Source organism: Hypanus sabinus, chromosome 3 (genome assembly GCF_030144855.1).
Source record: "Hypanus sabinus isolate sHypSab1 chromosome 3, sHypSab1.hap1, whole genome shotgun sequence".
In the NCBI taxonomy this organism is placed as follows: domain Eukaryota; kingdom Metazoa; phylum Chordata; class Chondrichthyes; order Myliobatiformes; family Dasyatidae; genus Hypanus; species Hypanus sabinus.
In genome coordinates this window covers 146,569,110-146,597,076 of record NC_082708.1, presented here as the reverse complement: position 1 = coordinate 146,597,076, position 27,967 = coordinate 146,569,110, and the positions used below count along the sequence as shown (strand labels likewise).

At 36.3% G+C, this 27,967-nt stretch overlaps 1 protein-coding gene across 1 annotated transcript in view; it reads right to left on the bottom strand.

The window, feature by feature from the left end:
- Position 1: 1 nt before the first annotated feature.
- Positions 2 to 27,967, bottom strand: part of abraxas1 (abraxas 1, BRCA1 A complex subunit) — a 40,163-nt gene continuing 12,197 nt past the window's right edge. Inside the window, exons 4-9 of the mRNA XM_059965322.1 lie at positions 27,500 to 27,566; positions 23,720 to 23,913; positions 23,466 to 23,585; positions 19,131 to 19,215; positions 14,404 to 14,518; positions 2 to 3,253 (exon numbers count right to left, since the gene is read on the bottom strand). Coding sequence (XP_059821305.1) covers positions 2,820 to 3,253; positions 14,404 to 14,518; positions 19,131 to 19,215; positions 23,466 to 23,585; positions 23,720 to 23,913; positions 27,500 to 27,566 — 1,015 coding nt within the window. The 3' untranslated portion in view covers positions 2 to 2,819. The remainder of the gene's footprint in view (positions 3,254 to 14,403; positions 14,519 to 19,130; positions 19,216 to 23,465; positions 23,586 to 23,719; positions 23,914 to 27,499; positions 27,567 to 27,967) is intronic.

Below are 27,967 nucleotides of genomic sequence, written 5' to 3'. Positions count from 1 at the left end.
TCACATCAAGTAAAATAATGCAAGGATTCCCTTGAAACCTAAGGGTAAAAGGGGTGTTACATTCAATGGCAGGTTTTTAACCACAGTAAATCATTTGAGCACCGGGAAATCTCTACTCCAGCACCATTAAGACGTGAAAAGATTTTTTTTTAACTGTCCGGTGTAAATTATCTACAAATTGAACAAGTAAATAGTTAAATACACAAGTTAAAGAATATATATTTTTTAATATTTGTGAAGATTGCGCACTTGGGTTTTGCATTAATACAGTATTTTCAACAGCAGTAACATATTTACAGGAAGGCACGTCAATGGCATAACTATATACATTTAACTTTAGGATCAGGGCAAATGTGAAATTGGAGAACTCAATGTGAACATAGAATTTTCTTAAGGATTTTTGGGTGAGAATACATTTGTTTTTGCATAGCTCAGGGTAAATTCTGGTGAGCTCTCACCATTTGCAAAATCTGTTTGCAGACTCAAGTGAATCTTAGTTACAGTGGAGCTAACAGCAGCACTACCTTGCATCTGCAGATACCTGGGTTCATTCCTGTCTGTAATAAGTTTGCACATTCTCCCTGTGACAGGGTTTTTTCCCCACATCTGAAAGACATACATGTAGTAGGGTAATTGGTTACCGTAAATTGCCTCTGGTGTGAAGGTGACTGGTAGGAATTTAGGAGTTATGGGGAGAATATAAAATGGGATCAATAGGTTTGGTGTTGAAAGGTGGACATTAGTCATCACTAATTTGGTTAACCTGTTTCTCTGCTTAGATTCAAGGCATAACCTGGTGAGACACATGACTTTCATTTTATCTTCCATAATTAACTAATATGGGCAGGTTGTTAATTCTTTGGGTGGGAAGCGTTCTTGATTTAACAGATAGATCTCAGGCATCTATCTATTGTGGTAACTAGTCTACGCCATATAAAAGCGGCACAGAAAAGATAATGAGTTATTCCCCCACATCCCAAGTTTTTTTGGACGATAAAGTTATCAAACTAACTTCATAAATATAAGCAAGAAAAATGACAGCCAAGGAAAAACTAGAAGTTATAGTTTTGTAGTTCAAGTGCTCGGCCATACAAGAAAGATATAGTGACTCAAAACCATCAGGGAACAAAGAGATTGATGTGTCCATGGACACAGCCATTAGAAGTACTGCATCAATAGAAAAGGTAATTAAAAGGGCATATGGAAATCTGGGCTTATCTCAGAAGTTGGAATGTAAATATAGAAATATTTTAATTCACCCTCACGTGAAGTTCTGTCTGCATGCCATCCTTCAGCAATATAATAATTGGATATACTCAGATTCACAAGAAAAAACATTTTGTCACGGAATGACATGTTGCATAAACAATGTTTTTCCTTGAGTTTAGAAAGGATCTAATCAAAGTTAGAGAATGTTTAGATTTAACCCAATTGAATGCTTTGGTAATTTGTTCTCTTGGGAGTATTCCAAAGCATAGGGCACATTTCTAAAAGAATAATAATAAGATTGAGATTTCCAGAAAAGTTTCTTGCAGGGATTACTGGAATTTTGGAATTCTATCACCAAAATGGCTGTGGATTCTGAGGCAATTTAAATGTTTAAGTATACAGCTTAGTTGCAAGAGTACAAAAGTATTTGAACTGTAAAAATGGTGTCAAGTTACAGAGCTTAATCAAATAACACAAGATATGGCAAAATAGTCTCTTCTGTGCACAGAGCACATTGGCATAAACTGCCTTCTGCTACAACAATGAAACTTTGGTTTAAGTATCAATCTCATGTCCGATTCCTACATGGCTTTAACTTATTTCTGCAACCTCCCCAATACTATTGTGGAGAATACTATCTTAATCTGGATCTTCCAGTTGCCTGTTTACCAGCAATTCAACAGTCTCCCACCAGCTAAGTTTAAGCTCTAGAATTCCATCTCTAAAAGTCTTCACTGCTAAAATGTGCTTTATAACCACCTCATTCACTTTTGGTTCTCATTTCCCCTTTGGTTTGGTGTTGAATTTTAATGGATTATGGTTCTGTCCAACTAAGTTATGAATGAATTAGAATAAGCTTCACTTTTACAACTTCAAAACATCACTTTCCATCTGCAACCTTTCTTAAGACTTTGAAAGATTTGTCAAATCATTATCAAAGAATGCCCAGCTTTTGTAATTAAACAACACAAGATTAGATTTTTATTTTCAATAAATATTACTTAATACAAAATAGTTTCCAGATTGTTTCAATTATCTGCCAAATCTTCTGATCTGTAACTTGTTTCTAGACTCATAAGCATGAATTTTACCTAGTATCAACTGCATAGTATTGTCTTATGTGTTCCTCCTGCCTATACCCAGGGAATTACCCATCTTAGATGGCTGCTAAGATGTTGGGTGTTCCATCTCATGGAGGAAGTTTATTCCAAATTAGCTGAAGTGCACAATACAAAAACTGGTGTTAAAGTGGTGGAAACACATAAAAAAAAACAGAAAAAGAACTCTTTTCAAAAGTTAAGAACTGGAGAGATTTAATCTCTTTAGGCAATAATCATGAAAAGACATTACTGGAATCCAAACTGGTCCTCAATCTTTGTTGCTGTTTCAGCAAAACATTAAAATTTTTGTTTATGTCTCCAGCATTAGCTGTCTGACATCTCAAACAAACCTGAAGGAGTCACCATGATGAAAACAAAACCATGTGCTTCTGCATCCACATCACAGCATGCTTTTCAAATACAGCATCCTTTTCAAAATGTATTTACAAAGATTTGGCACTTTGCTTTTGTTGAATAAAAATGGCTTATCAACTTTCAGGCCAGAAATGTTCAAAAAGTTGGTGAAGGTGTGGACGTGATATCATTCACATAATCATCCAGTTCTTCATTCTCTGATTCAGTTTGTCTGATCACCAATTCTGTTTCACTGCCCTCGCTGTCTCTACGTGATGACCTTCTGGTCTGAGACAAAACTGCTTTCCGTTTTTTACTCCAACTGGGGCGATTGTGGCAGTTCTTTGCCTTCCGTTTACATGTAATCCCAGAAGCATTTGCTTTTTCTGATGGTGATGTGTGGGTGTTTTTTGATGAATCCTGTGCGACAGTATCCTTTAAATTCAATTGATCAACTTCACTGTTACAATGAACTGGAAGACCACTTCTTGTAATTGACATGGATTGTAAAAGTTTTGACAGAGGAAAAGCCACCTTCAAAGCCTCGGCTAAGTATTCATTTCTCTCTATGTGGTCAGATTTCCTTTCATCTATATTTAAAAACAAAATAAAAGGTTACTATGCACATGTTTCTGTACATTGTGGTCTACCAGACATACAAAAGTCACATTATTGTTGTAGTTTTAGGAGTTGCGCTGCACTGTAAAGATTCCCAGCATTTTTTAAATGAATAGAAAAATAACAACAGTTGTGCAAAAATGTGTCCTTAAAAATGAGAATTCAAAACTAGAAATAAGCTTTTATATGAATTAGGAGCCATGTTTCTATTTTCTATCTAGCTGTATTTTGAATTGCACTGTTTATTATGGGTAATTTGTCATGTGGGTTGGGGTATGGTAGAAGCAAATGAACATAGTTGAGTATTCTTGCTTTGACTTAGTCAGTCTACTCTAGTTGAGAGAGGGTGAGCCAGGGAATGATATTTCTTGTTGACCACTAACTTTGCTTAGTCACACGAATTGGAAAACTTATTTCGTTAATTATGTTCAATTATATTAGTTATTCTTATTTCGCTATATCACTAATTTAGTTTTGTTAGTTTATCACTATAGGATGATTTGTCTTTGCTGGGTTCACGATAAAGAATAGAATGTATTTTTTCTTGACTTCGAACTCAGTTATTTTGGAAGTGTGTCATACAATGTCAACTCCTGTATTCAGTCTCTTAGTGGTTTTGGTTTGTTTTCAAGTAACTGCTATATTTTATCAACAAAAATAAGTTATTCCAAACGAACACCAAACTAAGGCAAAGGATCGCTTTTGACCTGTTGGTGAAATTGGAATTGCAACACTGAGAAGCTTGCAGTAGGGTTGTGTGCAACCTTTTGTTGATTCATGCTGTGTTTTTGTGATTGGAACACAGTTTCGAATGCCTGTCCATTAGGAACTGTTGCTCGATTGCATGCTGTTTGCCTAAGGGCTCATTGCTTTGTTTTATTGAAGTTCTGGAACAGTTGTGGGCCAACAAACAACAGGTTGCGCAATAAGCAGAAAGTAACATGAGTGAATCAAAGCGTGGAACTGATGTTAGTGACCTTGAAGTCAGGACTTGCAAAAGAGAAATTAAACTTACTTGGAAAGCTTTAGTGGGTAGGGGTTGTGAGAAGTACAGGAAATGCCTTACATGTGCAATCTTGTTGAGGATTTGACTAATCTTTGTGAAGCTGTTGCTAAGCAACATCACATGCTAATCTCATTACTTCTTAAGGACAAGCAGGGAAAGCAAAACAAATGGTTTTCAAGCATTGTTAGCCTTTGTATATCATTCAAAGAGGATGTTAAACAATGGTTAATCCAAAAATGTTACTTTGAAGGTAAAGTTGCTGCAACAAGTGAATATGTATCTCTACTTCTCAATTTCTCAAATTCCAAGGCATGTTTTGACTACGCATATAGCAGAGTACCACCAAATGATGTAAACCTGAGCGACATTATGTCAAATGTCAGTGCTTGAACTTCTGTTGCAGGAAGAAAATCTGTATCTATTCACTCCTCCGCACATATTAAAACAGGGGCTAGTTTAGTTGCACTAATGAAACATCGACAATTATTGAAGGTCAAAAATGCGCTGGAGGAGCAAGAGGAACGATTAATTGCTACAGAGAAGGGAAGAACAACAACTTGGAGGAAGAAATTGCTGCACAGGTGGCCTCACGGCTTAATAAGCTGGTAAGGAAGGTGGGCTCTGTTGTGGGCACAGAACTGGAGAGTATGACATCGGTGGCAGAGCGGAGGGCGCTGAGTAGGCTACGGTCAATCATGGAAAACCCTGAACATCCTCTGCAAAGCACCATCCAGAGACAGAGAAGCAGCTTCAGCGGCAGGTTGTTGTCAATGCAATGCTCCTCAGACAGGATGAAGAGATCATTACTCCCCCAACGCCATTCGGCTCTACAATTCAACCATCAGGGGCAAGACATGTTAAGTGCCGGGGTTAGGACAGCTTAAGTTACCACTCAATGCACTTTAGTAAACTATTTAAGAATTTTTTAAAAAGCTATTTATTAATGCTTTTTGGGAGTGTGATTTTAGATGTATATCATATACTGAGTTAAATACTGTATGCAATTAGTTTTGCTACAATAAGTGTATGGGACACTGGAAAAATGTTGAATTTCCCCTTGGGGATGAATAAAGTATCTATCTATCTATCTATCAAAGTTAATGAGTTAAAGGCTTCGTAGCGAGTGCTAAAAGTGCTCCAGCAGGACTGTTCTGTGGTGTGAGTTCTTATATTGCAAAGGCACAGAGAAAAACAAATATGTAATGTCAATATTGATTCATTTGTTCCTCAAGTATCTGAAAAACATGAGCTAGACCCACAAGAGGTAGTTCAGGGTGTTTACTCTTGGCCTGCACTAATGAGGCTCTCTGAATCTATGTCATATTCCACAGCTTGAAGGGCTCATGGGGACATTCACTTACAGCATGGAAACACTTGTTTCAGATGAGAGGTCAAAACAGTATTATTGTTATTATGAGGAAGCAAAATTAAATAAAACCTTATTGGCACAACAACAGTGCCTTTCATCTTTGCCTAAAGGAGAGATTCAAATCTTCAATGGTGATCATTGCAGTATCATGCATTCATGAAGATTTTTGAAAACAGTATTGAAGGCCAAACTGATGGCCATACTGACTGCCTCTATTTCTTTGAACAGCTCTCTAGGGGTTGCGCTAAAGAACTTGTCAGAAGTTGCCAGCATGTCTACCCTAAGAAAAGATATGAAAAGGCAAAAAGACTTAACTATAGAACGTTTTGGTAATGAACAGAAATTTGCATTCATCGACATCCAACAGGTTCTTTCTTGGGTATCTATCAAATCTGAAAGCATGAAAGCACTTCAAATCTACACTTTTCCTTAAAGGTTGGTGCAATGCTATGGAAGAAGTACAGTATATAAATGAGCTGGATATGCCTGCTAATATGTTGATTGTTGTACAAGCTTAAGGACAAATGGAAAGCAGTGGTCTGTGAACTGCAAGAAAGGCACAAGCATAAGATTATTTTCACTAATGTTGTTTAGTGAACAATGTTTTTATTGAAAGGTGATAATATTGATGACTGCCTTTTTTAGCATCCTTTGAGGAAGTAGTAGTATCTCTCTATCATGATCTTATATCCATTTGTGCTACTCACGAAGTTGATAAGCAGCAGACATAGTGTGCTAGCTGTGATACCAAAAGAGCAAGGACTGAAAGACATGAAGGATTTAGATCTGGATCAAGAGGTACATTTGGTGGAGAGAGTACTGGGAGGGCAATGGTGCATTCAGTCTAATAATTTCAAGCTTAAGATCACGATCCAAGACAGACCACTTGCCAGAAGGGGGATCCTCTCCACAGTTAGTTCCATCTATGATTCTTTAGGTGCTATCTGATAAGATGATCCTACAAGAACTTTGTAAGAAAGCTTGCCTGGGATGACACTATGGCAAGATCAGTTCATGAGTGGACAAGCTGGCTGGAAGAACTCTGCCAGTTAGAAGAATTTAGGTTGTTAGAGGTTTGAAGCCTCTGATTTTGGAGAAGATGGCCAAGGAGCAGTGTTGCACAACACATGTTCTCTCTCAGGTGCACAGTGCTTTCATCATGGGAAAATCTAGGTTAGTTCCATGCCTCATGGAGCTCACCGCTGCTGTATGGCAAGCCATATTAACACATTGTGGAGGAGGGTGTTGCACATGCAGCTTCATGACTCAGCTTTTTGAACTGATTGTACTTCTATGCTGAAGTACATCAAGAATGAAACTTGCAGGTTCTGAACATGCATTGCGAAGAGTTTCAGAAATTCTTAAGGTCTTACAAGCATCTCAATGGAGGTATGTAAACACTCCAAGCAACTTGGCAGATGTGGCCTCTTGAGGGCTGAGGGTGAAAGCATTCCCGAACAACGACACAGTTGTCAGGGCCTCAATATCTTAAAGACTGCAAGGGAATGGGCTGTGAATCCCGACTATTCTGGAGAACTCCTGCTATATGATTTAGAAGTCGAGAGAAGTGTTACAATGAATGCCATGCTGATTGAAGAGCAGGTGGATGCAGTAACTCAAAAAATCCATCACCTTTTGTCTTGGACCCATTTACGGAAGACAGTTGCTTGGCTTCTTAGATTTAAGAACCTGCTCTAGTTTCTTAGCCAGAAGAGGAAGCAAATGAACATAGCTGTTATTCAGTCTGACATGGATGAATAACAACAAAGGACCTCATTTCTCAGTGGAGGAGCTTAGCAAGGCTGAAATGGAGATCATCGGGTTTTGTCAAAAAAAGATTTTCAGTGTAGGAGTGGACTACTTTGAAACTTTTGAGGTGACGAGCAGAATGAGTAGAGTGAAGAGGTAATGAGTCATATTTACCTGTCTAGCTATATGAGCTATTCACATTGAAGTGACATCTTCTTTAGAGAGATTCCTTTGTTGATGGACTTTGACACTTTATAGCAAAACGAGGACAAGTTCATGAATTACGCCCTGATAATGCAACAAACATTGTTGGAGATGAGTGTGAGTTGCGAGAAGCCATTGAGAAGTGGAATCATTCTTGGATCAGTGATGTCCTTCTTCAGAAAGGAATAAAATTGATTTTTAACCTGCTGGCTAGTTCACATCATGGAGGAGCATGGGAGTGATCACGTCTGAGTGAAATGACCTCAATTCCACCAGGAAGGTACAGAATCTTGACGAAGAGAGTTTCCACACTGTGAAGCAGAGTCATCCAATTACTAAGGCATCCTCCAATCCCAATGATTTGGAAGTACTAACACCTATCCACCTGTTGCTTCTGAAGACCTCACCATCCTTACCAACAGGAGAGTTCCAAAAAGAAGACACTTATACTCATTGTAGATGGAAGCAAATCCACTACATGTCAAACTAGTACTTGCCCACAATTACAGGAATGCCAGAAATGGTCAGGTATAAAATATAATTTCTTCCCAGGAGACATTATACTTATAGTCAATGACACAGCACTTTGAAACTCATGGATCATTCAAGTCATTCCAGGCAGAAGAGGATTTGTGTGGCAAGTCTACATGAAGACCAAGACCAGCTGTCTGGACAGGCCCTTTACCAGGATCAGTCTTCTACAAGAGGCAGAAGTTTGAGGAGTTACAGCTCTAGAAGCTTAATGACTTTGACTGAACTTACTGACTTGACAGAGTGGTGGTAAAGATCACTCTGTAATGGTCTAACTGCTGGTAACCTCTGGCTTAGATGACTATTACATAACTTAGCTGGAAGATGAAAAAAGATGAACATTTTGCATAAAGGTTTAAACATTTATCCTTATAGATTTCACAACTCCTATTTTTAGCATTATGTAGTTGTAAATATTATAGTGTGATAATTAGGGGCTGGGATGTAGGAGTCATTTCCCTACTTCCTGCCTGTATTGTATTTTGAGTTGCATGTCTACTATGGGTAACTTGTCATGTGGGTTAGGGCACGGTAGAAGCGAATGAGTATAGTTACGTATTTTGTCTTAGTCAATTTAGTCTCACTGAGAGAGGGTGAGCTGGGGAATTATTTTATTTTGTTGACCACTAACTTTGCTTAGTAACGCCAATTGGAATGTTTATTTCATTATGTTTAATTATGCTGGTTATTCTTATTTCTATATATCACTAATTTAGTTTTATCAGTTTTTAAGATTGCTTGTCTTTGCTGGTTTTGTAATGTATGATTGAACATACTTGATTTCAATTTTGAACACAGTTTAGCAGTGCATCATACAATGTCAATTCTCGTACTCTGTCTCTCAATGGTTTTGGCTTGTTTTCAAGTAATGGCTACATATTACACAAGATAATCTCTCCTAAATTTGCACATAATGCATCAAAAACACCAAGCCAAAGGTGGGTCCATTGGACTAGAGTATACAGACATAACTCATACCCCATTTTGAAGTAAAAAACATTATCTTACACTTACACTATAAATTTCTATATTGCCATGTAAAATGGAAATTCTCTCCAAAAATATGTTATGATGCTATTACGTCAGTACCTTTACTGGTAGTAGGATGTAATTAGAAAGGCAAATGTAAATTATATATGTGGACATTGGAATTTTGGAAATTTGGTAGTGTGTGTTAAAATGCAAAATGTTTTTTTACTGAATTGTTAATTTAGCTTCCTAAATGTGGATCAAAGGGAACTTGTCCGATATTTTTTAATTTGCTGAAATTAGTCATTACAATGTCATTTTAGTTTTGATCGGTTAGCTTATCTCAAATGAGGTCACACTGGATGAATGCAAGGACAGATTATTAAATGATTAATATTTTTATATTTTTGTTATAATCAACCTCGTTAAATGCACTAAGGAGCAAAAAACCTGCAGACTTTGAAATCTAAAACAAATTGCTGGAAGAAATTAAGCAGCTCTATCTGCAACTGTGGGAGAGAAACTGAATTAATTGAAATGATAGTAACAAGCAAATAAGCCCCATCTCTTCTCAAAATCAAATAAAGATTCAAAGGTTCGACTTCTAATTTTCTCCAAGCTAAGCCATAGCATCACTTGAGAGAACCATTGTGTTAAAGTAGGAGCTGATATATCCTTCCATTTCAACAAGATGGCCCTCCTAGCTATCAATGTAACAAACATAATAACATGTTGGTCAGACACAGAAATATCATGGATATTTTGAGGAATTATTCCAAAAAGCACAGTCAATTTATTAGGTTGTAAGTTGATTCTGAGTGCTTTAAAAATTGTTGAAAAGACTGACTTTCAAAACTGTTTTAATATAGAACATGACTATCTCAGTTTTACATCACAATATTAGTCAACATTGGGATATATTTTAGAAAGTCTTTCCTTCGTCAAATGGTAATGATGTACAATTTTAAATTGTATCAGTGAATGACTAGCGCAGATTAAAGAAGAGTTAATCAGCTTCAGAATCCGCATCCAATCCTCCCATATAAAAGTCAAATTGAGTTCCTTCTCCCAATCCTGTTTAATCTTAAGTAAAGGACGCTTATCCCATTGTAATAATAAATTATAAATTCTTCCAATAGAACCTTTTATCGAAGGGTTCATATTAGTATCTAACAAGTCAGCTTCTAATATGTAAGGAAAATTACTTAAATACTTTTGTAAAAAAATGTCTTTGAAGATATTGTAAAAATTGTGAATATGAGAGAGAATACTTATTGACTAATCGTTCAAAAGACATCAATTTGCCTTCTTTAAATAAATCCAAAAAAGAATTTATACCTTTATTTTTCCAAAGTTAAAAAATTGGATCACTCCAGGAAGGTTTAAAAAAAGTAATTATGATAAATTATACTACAAAGTTTAAATTTTTTAAGATTAAAAAAATTGCAGAACTGGAGAAAAATTTGTAGAGTGCTTGACAGGATATAGGTTTAAATTAGCAACTTTAGGTAATTGTATGGGTAGAGCAACTCCTAATAACGAAGCTAAATAAAACTGTTCCACAGCTCTCAGTTCCAGGTCTACCCAAATTGGCCGATCATTCCTATCACCCCAATATAACCAAAAGGACATATATCGCAAATTAAAAGCCCAATAATACATTCTTAGATTAGGCAAAGTGAGACCTCCATCCTTTTTCAACTTTTGTAAATGATATTTACTAATTCTTGGTCTTTTATTATCCCAAATAAAAGATAGAATAATAGAATCAATCCAATTAAAAAACTTCCTACTCAAAAAAACAGGAATATTCTGAAATAAATAAAAAACTTTTGGTAAAATCATCATTTTAACTACATGAATACGACCAACAAGTGAAAATATACGTGGGCTCCATCTACTAAATGAGTACTTCATAGGGTCCACTAAAGGAGGAAAATTGGCTAGATAAAGATCCTTATATTTTTTTAGTAATTATGACACCTAAATATCTAAAAGAATCCATAACTTTAAAAGGAATATTATTATATATATATATAGATTCATTTAAGGGAGTAATTCACTTTTACTAAAATTTATTTTATATCCTGAAAAATGTCCAAATTTGTCAAATAATTTTAGCAAAGCAGGAATAGATTCTTCAGGCTTAGATATATATACACCAATAAATCATCAGCATAAAGAGAGATCTTGTGCATGGTCTCATTCACAAAAATCCCATGAATATTTTTGGCTTCACAAAGAGCAATAGTCAGAGGTTCTAATATTAAGTTAACTAACAAAGGACTTAATGGACAACCTTGTCTTGCCCCCATGATAGCTGAAAAAAAGGAGACCTACAGTTATTAGAGACAACAGTAGCAATAGGAGCTTTATATATCATTTTAATCCAGTTATTAAAATTAATACCAAAACCAAATTTTTCTAAAACATTAAATAAATATTTCCATTCGACTTGATCAAATGCTTTTTCAGCATCCAAAGATAAAATGCATTCTGAAGTTTTAGAAGAGGGCGAATATATAATGTTAAATAGTCTCCAAACATTTGAAAAAGAATAACAACCCTTTATAAAACCTGTTTGCTCTTTAAAAATTATTTTAACCAAAATACTCTCCAACCGATTGGCCATTATTTTTGAGAGAATCTTAGCATCAACATTCAATAATGAAATAGGTCTATATGAGGCACAATCAGTAGGATCTTTATCCTTTTTGAGAATTAGAAGCCTCATAAAAAGTAGAGGGTAAATCACTTTTCACAAAAGAATCTTTAAACATCTCCAACATATATGGAGAAAGCAATTTTCCAAATTTTTTAATAAAATTCTACAGGATAACCATCAAGTCCCGGGGCCTTACCAGACTGCATTGAAAAAACAGCTTTATGAATTTCGGATTCAGTAATTTGGGCATCAAGAGTTTTTGGGCCTCAGCAGAAATTTTAGGAAAAGCAATCTTTCGTATAAAAGCATTCATTTCAGAAGAATCTACTGGACATTGAGATTTATAAAGTTCAGTATAAAAATCTTAAAAAATCTTATTAGTTTCTTCATATTCCCGAGCCATATTCATATTCATATTCCCATCCTTTCTACGAATTTTCAAAATTTGCCTTTTGGCTCCAGCCGATTTTAATTGAGATGCAAGTAGTTTATTATTTTTATCTCCAAACATATAAAATTGGCTCTTTAATTTAAGTAGATAACCTTCAATTGGATGAGTTAATAATAGGTTATATTGTGATTGAAGTTCCACCCTTTTTTAAAATGTCAATATTACGGGAAGTCGCATAGATATTATCTAAATCTTTAATTTGTTTTGAAATTTTATCTAATTCTGCTTTAGTCTGTTTTTTAAGTTTAGCTGAATAAGAAATAATCTGACCACGTAAAAATGCTTTGAATGTATCCCATATAACTAATTTGGATATTCCTCCTATATCATTAAAAAGAAAAAAATCTTTTTTTCAATAAAACTGATAAAATCAGAGTTTTGCAATAAAGTCTGAGACATGCGTCATGGTGGACAGGCAAAAATGACATAATCAAATTCAAAGGTGCATGATCGGATATAGCAATAGCATCATATTCACAGTTTTTAACATTAGGCAAAAGGCAGGGATCAATTATAATATAATCAATCCTTGAATTTTTTTTATAGAAATGCGAAAAAAAGGAATATTCTCTATTATCAGGGTGCAAATGCCTCCATAATTCGATCAACCCAAAATCGGTCAAAAAGGAGTTAATAACTGATGCAGAATGATTTGAAAGTCACTGATTAGTTGAGCTCTTGTCAATCATAGGATTTAAACAACAGATAAAATCCCCACCCATTATCAACATATATTCATTTAAATCCAGCAATAAAACAAATACTTTTTTTTAAAAAAAAAGGATAATCTAAATTAGGACCATACAAATTGATCAATACAACCTTTCTATTACAAATCACTCCTTTAACAATTAAAAATCTACCATTAGAATCTGATTCAATATCCTCGAGTAAATATATTAGATTTAATAAAGATAGATACGCCTTTACTTTTACTCTGAGAAGCAGCATGCAGCTGTAATCCATTCCGCCATCCAAAAAACCTATTTTGATCTCCCGCCCTGATATGTGTCTCCTGAGCAAAAATTATATCAGGTTGATTTCCTCCACGATCTAAGTGTAATTTTTTTTTCTTGATATATCTTTTTTTCTTGTTGGCGGCTTGATGTTCATTTTTAGAAACTTTTTGTAAGACGCATCGCTCCGGGGTTTACCTCCAATGGGTTTCTTTTTTTCCCCCTCACTTTTCTTGCTTAGTAGGGTTTTTTTTTAAATTCACAAAAATTTTCAATCTTTAAGATAACTTCTTTTTTTTGAGGCATTGTAAGTGTTGTTACTTCGATGTACCTGTGTTATTTTTGAATAATAATAATAATAAAAAGATTTGAAAAGAAAGAAACTGAATTAATGTTTTACATCAAGGACCCATATTGGAACTGAATCAACAAATACCTTTCCTCTCCCCAGAGATCCTATTTTATCTCTGGAGCACTCACAGCATATGCAGTTTTTGCAAATCATAAATACAAGAAAGTCTGCAAATGTTGGGAATCCAAAGCAACACACACAAAATGCTGGAGGAACTCAGCAGGTTAGACAGCATCGATGGAAATGAATAAAGAGTTGATGTTTCAGGCTGAAACCCTTCTACAGTTTTTGCTTTGGTCCGATGATTATCACAAGCAGTCTAATGTACAACAATATCTTCGTGGATAGCATTCATGGTTGTTAGTGAAAGTGCAGTAATTATCTGTAGTTGCTTTTAAATTGTATGTAACAATGTATGTATTCTTTGAAATATTTGAATTATTTGAAAACCTATTATGAATAACTTATAATTAGAGAACATTATTTTACACCTCTTCTATAATAACGCAATTTCTATCATTAGTTTCTGATCCTGAAGACCATCAAGTTGGTTTATTAAATTTACTCTAGTTTCCACATTAAAATATTAGTGTCCTGTAATGACTGTCATATTGGTACAGATCCACACCAGCTTACCAATGCCTGACTAATGTACTGCCTGGATTTATGAGCAAGTATTTGAGTTACCAGCAGGGTGGATTTGCCAGCTGCTGCAAGACTATAGGCAATTTTCTGTTGGTTGGGAACTTGTTCCCACAAGTTGTGAATCACTTGTTTACAAATAACTCACAAAAATTGAATCCTGCTACAACCCAGGAGGACTTGTACTGTTCTATGAAAATAATTGCTGATGATACAAGAAGTTCTTACCTTGAATCACTGTGCATAACTGTTTCTTCTTTGATACCTTCTCTCTCAGTTCTTGCACATCAGCAAGTAAACATTTCACTGTGCGTTCACTCTCTTCTACCTTTGAACAAGCAATCTGTGACCATGTGGGATTTAAGTAATGAAAATAGGGAATTTATTAAATACATATATTGAAAATCTTGGGATGAAATATATTGTTGTTACCAAAACAATACTTTTAAGTCTTACTGTGATAATTGCACCCTACAAATAGCATGAAACGCTGAGTGGTTGAGTATGGCACCAGAGTCTTTCTTATTAACTCCAATTTGTACACAATAATCTGTTTAAGTCATTTCTCATTTGCCATTCACTGGCACCATTTACTGTTTATAAATCATGAAAGCTTCAGGCAGAGTTAAATAATCACCTCTACATGGGAAAAGCATTTTACAAGAATACATCATTTTGTTGCAATCAGACACACTGACTTGAGGCAAGCTATAGTAAGAATGAATGGTTGATGAGGTAAGATGGTAACTGGGAGCAGGGAAAACAACTTCACATTAGTTCCTTATTGGGTTATGTGATGAATATAAACTAATCAGATCTGTGGGAAAATGTATGCAGATAGTTAATTAACAAAAAAATTAATATTTTATGAAAATAATTACTAATGACACAAGAGGTTTGGTTTGGCAGAGGATTAAAGGATGATGATGAAAAACAGATTTGTGGAATGGGATGATAGACGAAAGGTACACATTCATAGAATGAGCTTCCAGAGCTTGTTGTACAGGCAGGTACAATTATGATGATTAAAAGACATTTAGACAGGTTAATAGATAGGAACAGTTTAGAGAGATATGGGCCAAATGCAGGCAAATGGGACCAGGTCAGGAAAGCACGGATGAGTTGGGCCAAAGGGCATTTTCTGTGCTATATAACTCATGAATGATGTGGAAGAACCTCTGGAAGGAAAATCTGAAGTGGGAGATACATTCAAAAGGGATATTGAACAAATAGAAATCTACAAGAAAATATGTTGTAGATGCTAGAAATCGGAAATAAAAAGTTAGAAATATACAGGAGATCAGGAAGTGTAAAGAGAAACAGGATTAACATTTCAGGTCAATGACTTTTCATCAGTTGACCCTGAACCTCCCAATATGGGAGTAAATTTGTTCCAACCTGCCAATGCCAGTTCTTTTAAAGAATTATCCACATAGTCAATTGATCTGTTTTTCCATAGCACGAGCTTTTCCTTCACAATTTCCCTTTGTAAATTATAGTTGAATATAAATCACTGACTTTTCTCAAAGCATATTACAGATTATAACCATTGGATAAGAACCATTTTGTTGAAAATATTAGTGAAAAATAATGGGCCTTTGACCTGCAGATATACCCATTGTTGTTTCTTTTGGGCTGGTAACTTTTCTCTTCCACTAATCTGATGACAAATGGAAAATAGTCACTGAATACTACAGCACAGAAATGGGCCCTTTCAGCCCACCTGTTCAAATTGGCGATGATGCATAGCCCTTTTGTTTGCATTAGACCCGCATCCCTTGGCACCTTTCCTAGCCAAGCACCTTTTAAACATTGTAAATTTATTTGCTTCCACCACCTCCTCCGGCAGCTTGTTCCAAATAGCTATCACCCTGTGTGTGGAAAAATTTACCCCTCAAATTATTCCTCTCTCAACCCCTCAAATTATTCGTCCCTCAGCCCCTTAAACCTGTGACCTCCATTTCTAGAATCCCCCCTCTCCGCAAAAAGACTAGTCTCTCATAATTCTATAAATCTCTATAAAGTCAACCCTCAATCTCCAATGTTCCAGGGAAAATAAACCCAGCTTAGCCAATCCCTCCTTAAAACTGCATGTCTGTTGCCTGTCTGTCAAATATTTTCTGCACTCCCTTCATTACCACCACATCTTTCGGCATTATGGTAACAAATACATAATACTCCAATGTTTTGTACAGTTACAACATGATGTCCCAACTCTTAACCTCAGCACCCTGCCTACGAAGGAAAGCATACCAAATATCTTCTTCGCTAACATATTCACCCTTGTCCCACTTTCAGTGAGACGCAGACTTCCTGAAGTCCCTGCCATTTACTCAATATAACCCATCAGATTTTGACTTTCCAAACTGTATTAGCCCAAACTAGCCTGAATTAAATTCCATCAGCTGCTTATCATCCTTTAATTACAAATCATGAGCAATCAATAAAACATGAACTCTTAAAACCATGATGAACTGTATTCTACCAAAAGATTTCATTACCCCACTGCTTGAAATCATGTCAAACTTGAGGACTGAGGAATTCAAATTTGGGGAGAAGAATTTAAAAAAAAATCCTGTATCCGAAATCTTTAATGCATACTAGCTTACACTTCCAAAACAAAAACCAGACTGGCTATGAAGATGTCATTTAATTATACAGAATTTAACATGCATAAATAAGTACATAAACATAATGAGACATCTTTTTGATGGGATTGTAGGCACTAATTAACCATTGAGATAGGGAGACAATGAGCTGTAAAATCCTATATTTGCATACTGCTAATGATTTAGACAAATCATGCAAGATAACAATTATGGGGTAACAGAAACTAAAGTACAAGGTTATACAGGTAAGCTATTCTGGATAAATAGATTTGAAAATACACAAACTAAGTCAAATAAAAATGAACCAGAACAGTAAGATCCAACACAATAGAGTTTTGACAAACTTTCTGCTGAAAGATTATTGGATCAAGGTATAAATTATTTTGTTCTCTTCCATGTGCAGCTTAATCTGAGTACTTCCAGTTTTTCTGTCGTCCTTATCAATCAAAAACCTAGCTTGAACAAATAAACAAACATTCTATCAAAGCAATCATGTCATTTTGGAGTGTGTTACTTTACACCTTTTTTAAAAAAAAAATCATACAGTTTTTACTTATTTGGAGATACAACACTGATCAGGCTCTTCCAACCCAATGAGCCATGCCATCTAACAACCCACCTATCTAACACCTTAATCACAGGACAACTTATAATGAATGACCAATTAATCTGCTAACTGGAATGAGGAAACCCATGTGGTTCCAATTGAACTTCAAACTACAATGCCCTGAGCTGTTTCGCTAACCACTTCGCTACCATGACACCCACATGACTGAAAGTTGTCATGATACCAAACTAGTTATTACGTCAAGATTTCATCAGCATTGAATCTGCACTAAGCCAGCAAATTATTTGCATCCACTCCCAATAGGTGAACTAGTGCCACCAAGTTACCCATGCTGTTGGATGATTGGAAAAAAAACTTAATTTGGAGTGAAGGAAAGAACACCAGGAAACATTTTACAATGGAGGTAGGTAGGTGGGCTGGTAGATGGTAATATGCTTGGAGAGAATGTTACAGTGACAACTTGCCACAAAATTAGACCCAGCCTCATCCTCGCAACAGGCTATCAAGTCTGGCACAAAAAAGAACATATGATTCTTTTAAAAAACATCCATGTTAGACTTCAAAACTACACACTGGCCATCCCAATGAAAACTTATGGAGGTTGCTGCTTCTTATCTGACCTGAATATTGTCCTGCAAATGCATCAAATGACATTTTAAATGACAATTTTATTTCACAACATATCAAATCAATCATTGTGCAGTTTTGGACATCCACTTTCTGCAGAATTTACTAATATGACCTGAAGAACAGTTTGGCACAGATCCTTGCTTGCTTTTCACTAACTGCCCACCAAAAACACATACTTAGTACTTAATTTCAGAACCTTTTCCAGCATAACTTTCTTCCACAACACAGCACCTGAAGTAGTTAGCTCTGTTATAGGATATGATTCCACACTTTAGTCTTGCCCTAGCTTTACTTTGCTTGAGGTTACTCAGACCCAGGTATACACTGACATAAACTAACCATCAAATCCATGAATTTCCTGCTCTGTTGAACTCATAGCAGAATCTAAAACTAGGGTTCTTAAAGAAAAGACAGGAAGCATATCTTGCATTGATTGTACAGTAAGCTGAGGAAATTATACAGAAAAATACAAGATGATAGATTGATTAATCTTAAACCAACAATAAATTTTTGATAGCCCTGGAACTAAAGATGGTGTATGGAGCCTAGATGAACATCAGTCACATTTGAATGAGTGGCAGAAAATACAAAGAAATGAATGGCAGACTCTTGTCCCTATGTTTTTGTAAACAGGAGAACATTTGTCTGATTCTCTGTTTATACTAATGTTCTCATCACAGCAGTCACAACTTCCTTTAACAATGTGAAGGTGTCACTCTCATCCTACTATTATTCTTGAAAATAGAAGCATTTGAAAAGGCTACAGTTTAGTCATTTTGGAACTAATGTAGGGTTGAAAGATTGGGAAGGAGATAATTTGAACAGCTGACCTCTACAGTGAAGGTTAAAAAATTCTAAGCATCATATAACTTATGCTGAGTAATGAATATAAAAACATTTATATTTTGTAATTGCAAGGCAAACTTTAATCAATTCCATCTCAAATAGGAAAAACGGCAGAATTCATTTTAGTTATCAATTTTCTGACAAACCTTAAGACATTGAAAGTATTAGAATGATGAACCAACCAGAGTGTAAACAGAACAGCTCTGTAAAATAACTAAGGATAAATGTCTTTACCTTAGGGAAGTGTGAAATACTGATATCAGAACAATAGAATTTAACAAATTTATATGTATTCCAGTTACCTTCAGTTCCTCTTGCAGTGTATTACATATGCATTTAATTCTCTGAACCTCTTTTAAGGACCCATGGTGATCAAAAAATACGTTTCTGAGGGGTTTAAAAAAAGTTAAGTAAATTTATGCTGCTTTCAATTTATCCTATTCATCATTTTGTCATTGATAAAATAACCAAGTTCTTTTACCCAAGAAGGATGTTAAACAATAAATACCATAACCTTCCCATGAAATGCTTTAATTAACCTGAATATCTGACAGTTGTATTATTTTGGTCTACATCAATTATTGATTCAGGCTCAGTCACTGATTAATTAAATCTTTCATTTCTTTCACCTTATTAATATTTTTTTTACAGCTCAACATTCAATTACATGTTTAGCTGAGAATGATGCAGGACCTTAGCTAAGATCTTGTGTTCTCCAGCCAATGAAGGTCAATTCTTCCATTTTCCAGAAGATACAATGAGGAAAACCCTAATGAAACACAGCTAATTACTAACCAAAGATTTACATTCAATGCTTTGGTGAGAGAATACACGGTCTAGTGAAACTAGATCGATTTTCAAACATAACTAATAAAGAAAGTTCTTGATTATGGTTCTAGTTTGCAGGACAAAACACCTGCTTTGCTCAACAATTGGAAGTTATTTTAATACTGAATGTATGTCTTTAGAGTGCACTAATAAGATTATTTCAAACTGCCTTAGTTTATTTGAAATAGTTAATAGCATTTTGTTTGGTTCCAATTTATAATTGCAATTCAGATTTCAGAATATTGTTTGAAACTTTGTGCACTAAATTTAAATCAGTAAGAGCATTTTAACATCCCTACTAAACGAAAAAGGAAAATACTTAGAATGCACCATATATGAAATCCATCTTCAATCTCGAACTAACAGAAAACTAATGTCAACACCAACTATTATTCTCAATTCCTTTAACAATGCAATAAATATTCTGCATGAAATCATTTGCTTAATCAATGCAATGTACCATTTTTATTTTGCAAAAGACCATTCATGACATTGAATCCACCATCCAGATGATCTATCAGGAATTTTTCTAAGACAAATCCCAGAAAGAAATGCATCCTCACTGAGCAACTTTTATTCATGTCATATTGCACTGAAAGCAAATGTGTTTAATTTTAATTACCATCCTCATTCCCATGTTGGCGACATTGCTGAATGATGTAAAATTAAGGGACTCATATACCCTGCAGCTCAACTTTGTTAAAAACTTAAACATACTTTGAAGTTAAGGCAATTTCAACACTATTAGTGCCATTTATTTTTACCTGGTGTCTTTAAACATCCCACTATTAACCATTATACTACCTGAGAGAGACATTACCAAATTTATGTTCTGTAAACTTAATCCAGTATTACTGTTTAATCAATAAGAACATAAACAGAAGTTGAGCCATTCAGTTCTCAAAGCCTGCTCTGCTATTCATCAGTATCTTCAACCACAGCTATAATCTCCTATATAATCCTCACTTCCCTTAATCACTTTAGTTTCAGAATTGCTGTTTTGAACACAAATGATCACTTTCTCATTTGTTTTAAATACCCTGCTCCTTATTTAGATATTATAAATTCTTTAGATGGGGGAAAACATCCTCCCCTAATCAGCATTTTAAGCCCTTGTTGAATTTAGCATGTTTCAAGAAGGCCACATTTCATTCTTTCAAACTCAGCAGAAATGAAGACCAGTCAACTCAATCTCTCATTGCAGTAGTGGCCAACTCTCCTAGGAATCAATCTTGTGGACCTTTGCTGCACTCTTTCTATGTAAGCATATATTGAGTAGGAAACCAAAACTTAGCACCAATACACTGGGTTAAAAACATCAAAAAAATCATGCTTTTCCTGGCAATGTTAAGACTTTTCTTTGGGTTTAATATTAACTATTTTTTCCTGTTATGCTTTTTTGTGATAAGGAATACTGTATATCAATGGCAGACATAGTTAATAATTAAAAGTAATCTATTTTAAAGGTATCAAGCAGTTTGTTTCTGGCCATATGATAACTTCGTCATAATTGTATATAGCTTTGACACAAAAAAAGCTTCTAAAACATATGTATATGCTGAAGTGCTGCCTTACTACCTACAAATGATGCCGTGGCTGCAATAGTTAAAATTGCCGTGAACATGTGGGGAAAATTTAAACACCAGACAAGGAAGAGAGGAACTCTGTAAGTCTGTTAAAAAGCCAGTTGCCAAGGAGTGAATTAGTTAGACACCAATTCAAAACCAGACAAAGCAAGACATTTAATAAACACAAAAGATTCTACAGATTCTTGAAATACAGAGTAACACACAAAATGCTGCAGGACCTCAGCAGGTCAGGCAAATACATGTAAAAAACAAAATTTAGAAGAATGAGAGGTAATCTTATACATTAAGGACTGGACAAAGTAAATGTAAAGATGATGTACCTCTTGGTTAGGGTATCTAGAAACAAATATTTCAAAACTGATGAAAGGTCATTAACCTGAAATGCTAACACCATTTTACTCCTTTTAAAGCTGCTGCACAACCTGCTGAGTATGACCAGCACGTATAGTACTTTATTTTCAAGTTTCTAGCAGCTGCAATGTTTTGCTTTTCAATATTCATGAGAGATTCAGGAAATCAAGGGCAAGTATGAAATGGCAAATCAGGTACACGGAGGGGGATGGCCACCCCGTTTCTAATGTTCTGGAGGACCCTGAACCATTGTCATTTCTAATAACAATACATCTGTGCTCTAATTTTTTCCCTAAATCATCTACAAGATTGAAATCTGCTTATAATGCAACAGAATTACAAGGATTTGTAAACTAAAACAGTTATAAAATTTTATAAATACAAACTGTCCAGGTAGGTCCATTGTGCCTGCCTGCTCTTGCCCCACTGAACTCATGTCCACATATCTTGACTCCAATTTATCCCCCTTGATTCAGCCCTTTCTCACCGGCATCTGTGTCATTTCACATGCTCTTGATCTCTTCGACAACCTTCAATTCCCTGGCCCTGATCACCTCATTTTTACCATTTATGCCCAATCCTTATATACTTCTATTTCCCCTCCGGAATTCCCTAAAGCTCTCCGCTTCTTTCTTGACAAAAGACCAGACCAGTTCCCCTCAATCATCACCCTTCTCTGTCTGCTGGAACTGGCCTTCACACTCAACAATTTCTCTTTCAGATCCTTCCACTTTCTACAAACTCAAGGTGTAGCCATGAGCATCCACATGGGCCCAAGCGACACCTGCCTTTTTGTAGGTTGCATGGAACAGTACATGTTTCAAGCCGTCTCTGGTAAAACTCCCCAACTCTTTCTGTACAACATTGAAGAAGACTGCTTTGATGCTGCTTCATGCACCCATTCTGAGCTTATTAATTTCATCATCTTTGACTCCTGCTTCCACCTTGCCCTTAAATTCAATTGGTCCATTTCTGACATATCCCTCTCTCTCTCCTTTCTAGATCTCTGTCGCCATCTCTGGGGACAAACTGTCTAAAATCTTTTATAAACCAACTGACTCTACCTTGACTATACTTCTTCTCACCCTGTCATCAACAAAAAAAAAGCTATTCCCTTTTCTAGGTGAAGCAACATTTTACCTGTGAATCTGTTGGGGTAGTTTGCTGTAACCAGTGCTCTCAATGTGGACTCCTCTACATTGGTGAGACCCGACACAGCTTAGAGCATCTTCGCTCCATCAGCAACAAGTAGAATTTCCTGGTGGCCAACCATTTTAACTCCAATCCTCACTCCCATTCTGACATGTCAATCCACAGCCTCCTCTACTGTCACAATGAGGCTACTCTAAAGTTGGAAAAACAACACCTCATATTCTGTCTAGGTAGCCTCCAACCTAATGTCATGAACATCAATTTCTCTAACCCAGAAGGTCTCGACCTGAAAATTCAACTCTTCATTCCTTTCCATAGTTACTGTCTGACCCGCTGAGTTCCTCCAGTATTTTGTATATTACTCTGGATTTCAAGTATCTGCAGAATCTCTTGTATTTAGGACTTCTTCTCAACATTTCAAAACAATTAGACTACTTGGTAAATTCAAATCTTTAGAGTGTCAAAATGACCTACATCCAGTAGATGGCAGCAATATAATTTCAGGTTCAGCAAAGGCACAGTTCTGCAAAAGAAACTTAATATTACCTGCCCATAGCCATATTTATTCTTTCACCAAATCAAGCAGAAGAGTCCCTGCTTCTCTCCACTTCCCATTCCCCTCCCAACTCAAGGCTAAGCTTTTTGAGACACTAGCCATAGTCGACCGTATCTACTCCAGTTAACTCAACAAAATTAGTGAAGAACAGCGTTTTCTACCTGTGTTTCTTCATTGCTCGACAATAGCCCCCAGCAGCACTGGGTCCTGAAAATGTTTTATAATCTTGTTGTTCAAACATTCCTAGATTGGTCACAGATACAGGTATTGGCTGAACGAAACTGCATTTGAGAGAGAAAGATAAACATTAACTTCAAATATTATTAAAATTTGGACTACAAAAATAATTATTTCTTCTATAGTTCAGAAACTCACTAGCTGACAATATTGCTGAAAGAAATGTGGCATTACTCACGTTTCTTGTGGATCATACAATGTATACTCCAGACTGTGTGTGGAGCCATTCTCTCTGCTTAACTTGGTTGAAAGGAGAAAGAACACCAACTGTTGGTTTTTCAGATGCTTCTGAAGGGTCCTGTGAAGGAGACGTTCTCGGAATGTCATGGTCTGATTTGTGTTACGTCTGAACTTATACCAACCAATAACTTTCTAAGGGGGAAAAAGTATAAGTAGATTTAGATCTAAATCCAGGTTAAAAATAGGCGGGACAGCGTGGAAGAGCAATATCACTAAAAATATAAGCGTTTCAGCAAATAAGTCATTAATACCAGGGCTTGCTGTCACTGTGCATTATCTAACAGCTCCCCGACTACAGGTAGCTCATTCAAAAGTTAACCAATTACGTAAATTGCACACAAATGTACACATCATACAGGTTAATAAAACAGATCATAATTTAAACTTGAACTGCAAATATTCATTTTCAGGCTTTCTTTTAACCAATGTTTACTACAGGGCAACTACAAAATGATTAAATTTCCAACTGATCAACGAGGTGTGATTGATAAATTCATGGCCTAAATTAGAGATAGTCATTTTTAGAAAACCTAGCACATTTACTTTTCAACATAGTCCCCTCCTACATTTACACACCTAGTCTAGAAGTTGTGGAGCATACAGATCTTGGACCCTCAGAAAGTGTCCACAGCAGAGGTGATTGATAAGTTCGTGGCTTAAGGTAGAAGGAGATGAGTTATACAGCTCTCATTACATGCACATGCAGGTCAACTCTGAGTGATTATGCAGAAAGTTTGAAGTTAATAACTCATCTCCTTCTAAGGCCACGAACTTATCAATCACCCCTGCTGTGGACACTTTCAGGAGGTCCAAGATCCGTATGCTCCACGACCGCTGGACTAAGTGTGTAAATGTAGGAGGGGACTATGTTGAAAAATAAATGTGTTAGGGTTTCTAAAATTGACACCTTCTACCCATGAACTTATCAATCACCCCTCATACATTTCATTATATTCTTTGACACCCTTCCTCTTTATCTATCACTCCACCTATTTTTGTATTCCTCTTTATCTACCATGCCATCTACTTTTGTATCACTCACAAACTTAATCAGTAACCTACATTTTCAGCCAAATCATTTACAGTATACATCCTACAACAAAAGCCTTAGCATTAATCCATGCATAATACCACTGGTCTCACTTGTCCACTGCAGTACTGAAGTCAGTATGGACAGTATCCACTGCCATACACTGAGCATTTATCTTCATAACCTCAATTAAATCAAGCTCATAAGATATGACCTTCCCCCACACAAAGTCATGGTGACTATCCCTAATCCCCAATTGTCCTTGTTAAACAAAGAAATATTGGCTATTCTCCAGTCAAAATCTTTCCAGTGGTGAAGGAGGGAGTACAGAGACATTTGCAAAGCCCCTGCAATATCTTCTTTTGCCTCCTTCAGTCATCCGGGATATGTCCCAGAAGGCCCAGAGGTCTTATCCACCTTAATGTTTTTCAAGAGACCCAATACCTCCTCCTTCTTGATATCAACACACTCTAAAACATGAATATATCCACCCTAATCTTACTATACTCCATAACAAATACTGATGTGAAAACTCTTCTAACCTGCCTATCCACCCCACCCCCTCAGGTCCATTCCTCTTTCCTTTTCCCCTAACATCCACTCTCCCCTCCAATCAGATTCCTTCCTCTCTAGCCTTTTATCTTTCCCACTCACCTGGTTTCACCTATTACCTTCCAGCTATCCTCCTCCTCCCCCATGCCCAAGCTTTTTATTCTGGTGTATTCCTCATTTCTTTCTAGTCCTGAAGAAATGTCTCAGCATGAAACGTCAACCGTTTATACATTTTCACAGATGCTGCCTGACTTGCTGAGTTTATCCAGCATTTTGGATGAGCTACTTTGGGTTTCCAGCATCTGCAGAATTTCTCGTTTATAATGTGCTGATTCATGCATTTCTCATCCTAAGGCACATAAACTTATTTACATATTCAAAAAAGGAGGGGCATTAACGGAAGTCAGAGAAGTCAATGTTCATGCCATCAGGTTGGAGGCTACCCAGCCGGTATATAAGGTGTTGTTCCTCCAACCTGAGTTTGATAACATTGACTTCTCCAACTTCTGTTAATGCCCCTCCTCCCCTTCTTACCCCATCCCTGACATATTTAGTTGTTTGCCTGTTCTCCATCTCCCTCTGGTGTTCCCCCCCCTTCTTTCTCCCGAGGCCTCCCATCCCATGATCCTTTCCCTTCTCCAGCTCTGTATCACTTTCGCCATTCACCTTTCCAGCTCTTAGCTTCATCCCACCCCCTCCGGTCTTCTCCTATCATTTCACATTTCCCCCTCCCCCCCACTACTTTCAAATCTCTTACCATCTTTCCTTTCGGTTAGTCCTGACAAAGGGTCTCGGCCCGAAACGTCAACAACGCTTCTCCCTATAGATGCTGCCTGGCCTGCTGTGTTCCACCAGCATTTTGTGTGTGTTGTTGTTTGAATTTCCAACATGTGCAGATTTCCTCGTGTTTGCCCATATGTTGGTCCATCGCCTCCTTTTTAGCGATAATAAGGCTTCTCAGAGTGGACGAGCAACACTTCATATACTGTCTATTCTGTCTGGATAGTCTTCAACCTGATGGCATGAATATTGATTTCCGCTTCCAGTAACATATCACACCCCCCCTTCCATTCCCCACTTTGGACTCGTACCTCTTCTCCTCACCTGCTTTTCACCTCCCCCTGGCGCTCCTTTCTCTCATTGTTCTCCCTCCTATCAGATTCCTTCTCCAGCCCTTTACCTTTCCCACTTACCTGGTCTCACCTCTCTTCTAGCTAGTCCTCCTCTCCCACCCCCCACCTTTTTATTCCAGCGTCTTGTCCCTTCCTTTCCAGTCCTGAAGGTCTCAGCCCGAAACATCAACTGTTTATTCATTTCGATAGATGTTGTCAGACCTGCTGAGTTCTTCCAGAATTTTGGGTGTTGCTCCCAGTTGAAGTGATGGATAACCCGTGACATGATTGTTTTATTAAGCCTTAATATTTCTAATCATTTCAGAAACTAGAGGCAAATTTACTAAGATACAGTGCTGCTAAATAGCATCCTGGCTTGATTCAACATTACATTCTGAATGTTGTGCTTTGTTTGAACTAGGCAGATGCAAGATGCCACTAACATGGACCTTCATATATTCCTGAACTAAGCAAATCTGTACATTCAGACTGGTTGCAGAGGAATTTCACTTTCACTGAATGCTCCTTAAAGGAGGTAGATGGCAACATCTTTATCACATCCTCTTTCTGGAATCATGACCTCACCTTTACTTTATTGTCACCAAACAATTGATACTAGAGCGTACAATCATCACAGTGATATTTGTTTCTGCGCTTTGCGCTCCCTGAAGTATACTTTATCACACTGACATTTAGAACCTGGTATTACTGTTGTCACATCCAACATTACCAGGTGAGGTGCTTAGTGTAGGGTCTAAATTTCCAACCATCAGAAATAGAATTCACAGTTATCCCATAAGCTACAACTTTACCTTGGACCCAATTATATTAAATCAATTAAATGTTAAATTACAACTTCATATCATAGTTTTTCCAAATTTCATTCTATTAGGTTTCATATTTATCTGCAGAATTATCAGAAAAATATAAAACACACAATATTCAGTATATTCCAACATGAATGATTTAACAGTAAGTGTGTTCTAATGTTTCATTTCCTTATTGTTGACATTCTTGACAATACCTTTTCCTGATCTATCAGTATTTTCTGCAATGCGTTCTTGTCCACTTCACCAACAGCATTGTAAAAGCTGCAAAAGACAGACAGGACATTGGTAACATGATTTTAATTCACAAAGTGCTATAAATCTTGGCTCTTGCTTTCTAACTAATTTTATATCCTCTTTGGGCAGAATGCCATCACTTACAATGTTGGGACTGTTTATTTTATCACCCACTACACTAATGACAGATTTGGCACACCAATGTGATTATATAACACACTCAAGTGTGAAAATAGATCTTCAAACCTGCAGACTGAAATAATTTAGTGTGTGAATAGATGGATTAATAAAGAATTGGACCAACAAGACACAGGTCACACATATGTTTCTTAAAATGTTCTATTATTCATACTTTCCATTATTAAGATTTATCCAAATTATGCTTTTGGAAGGTTGTACTGAGACCTTTGTTATAATCTCATTATCAC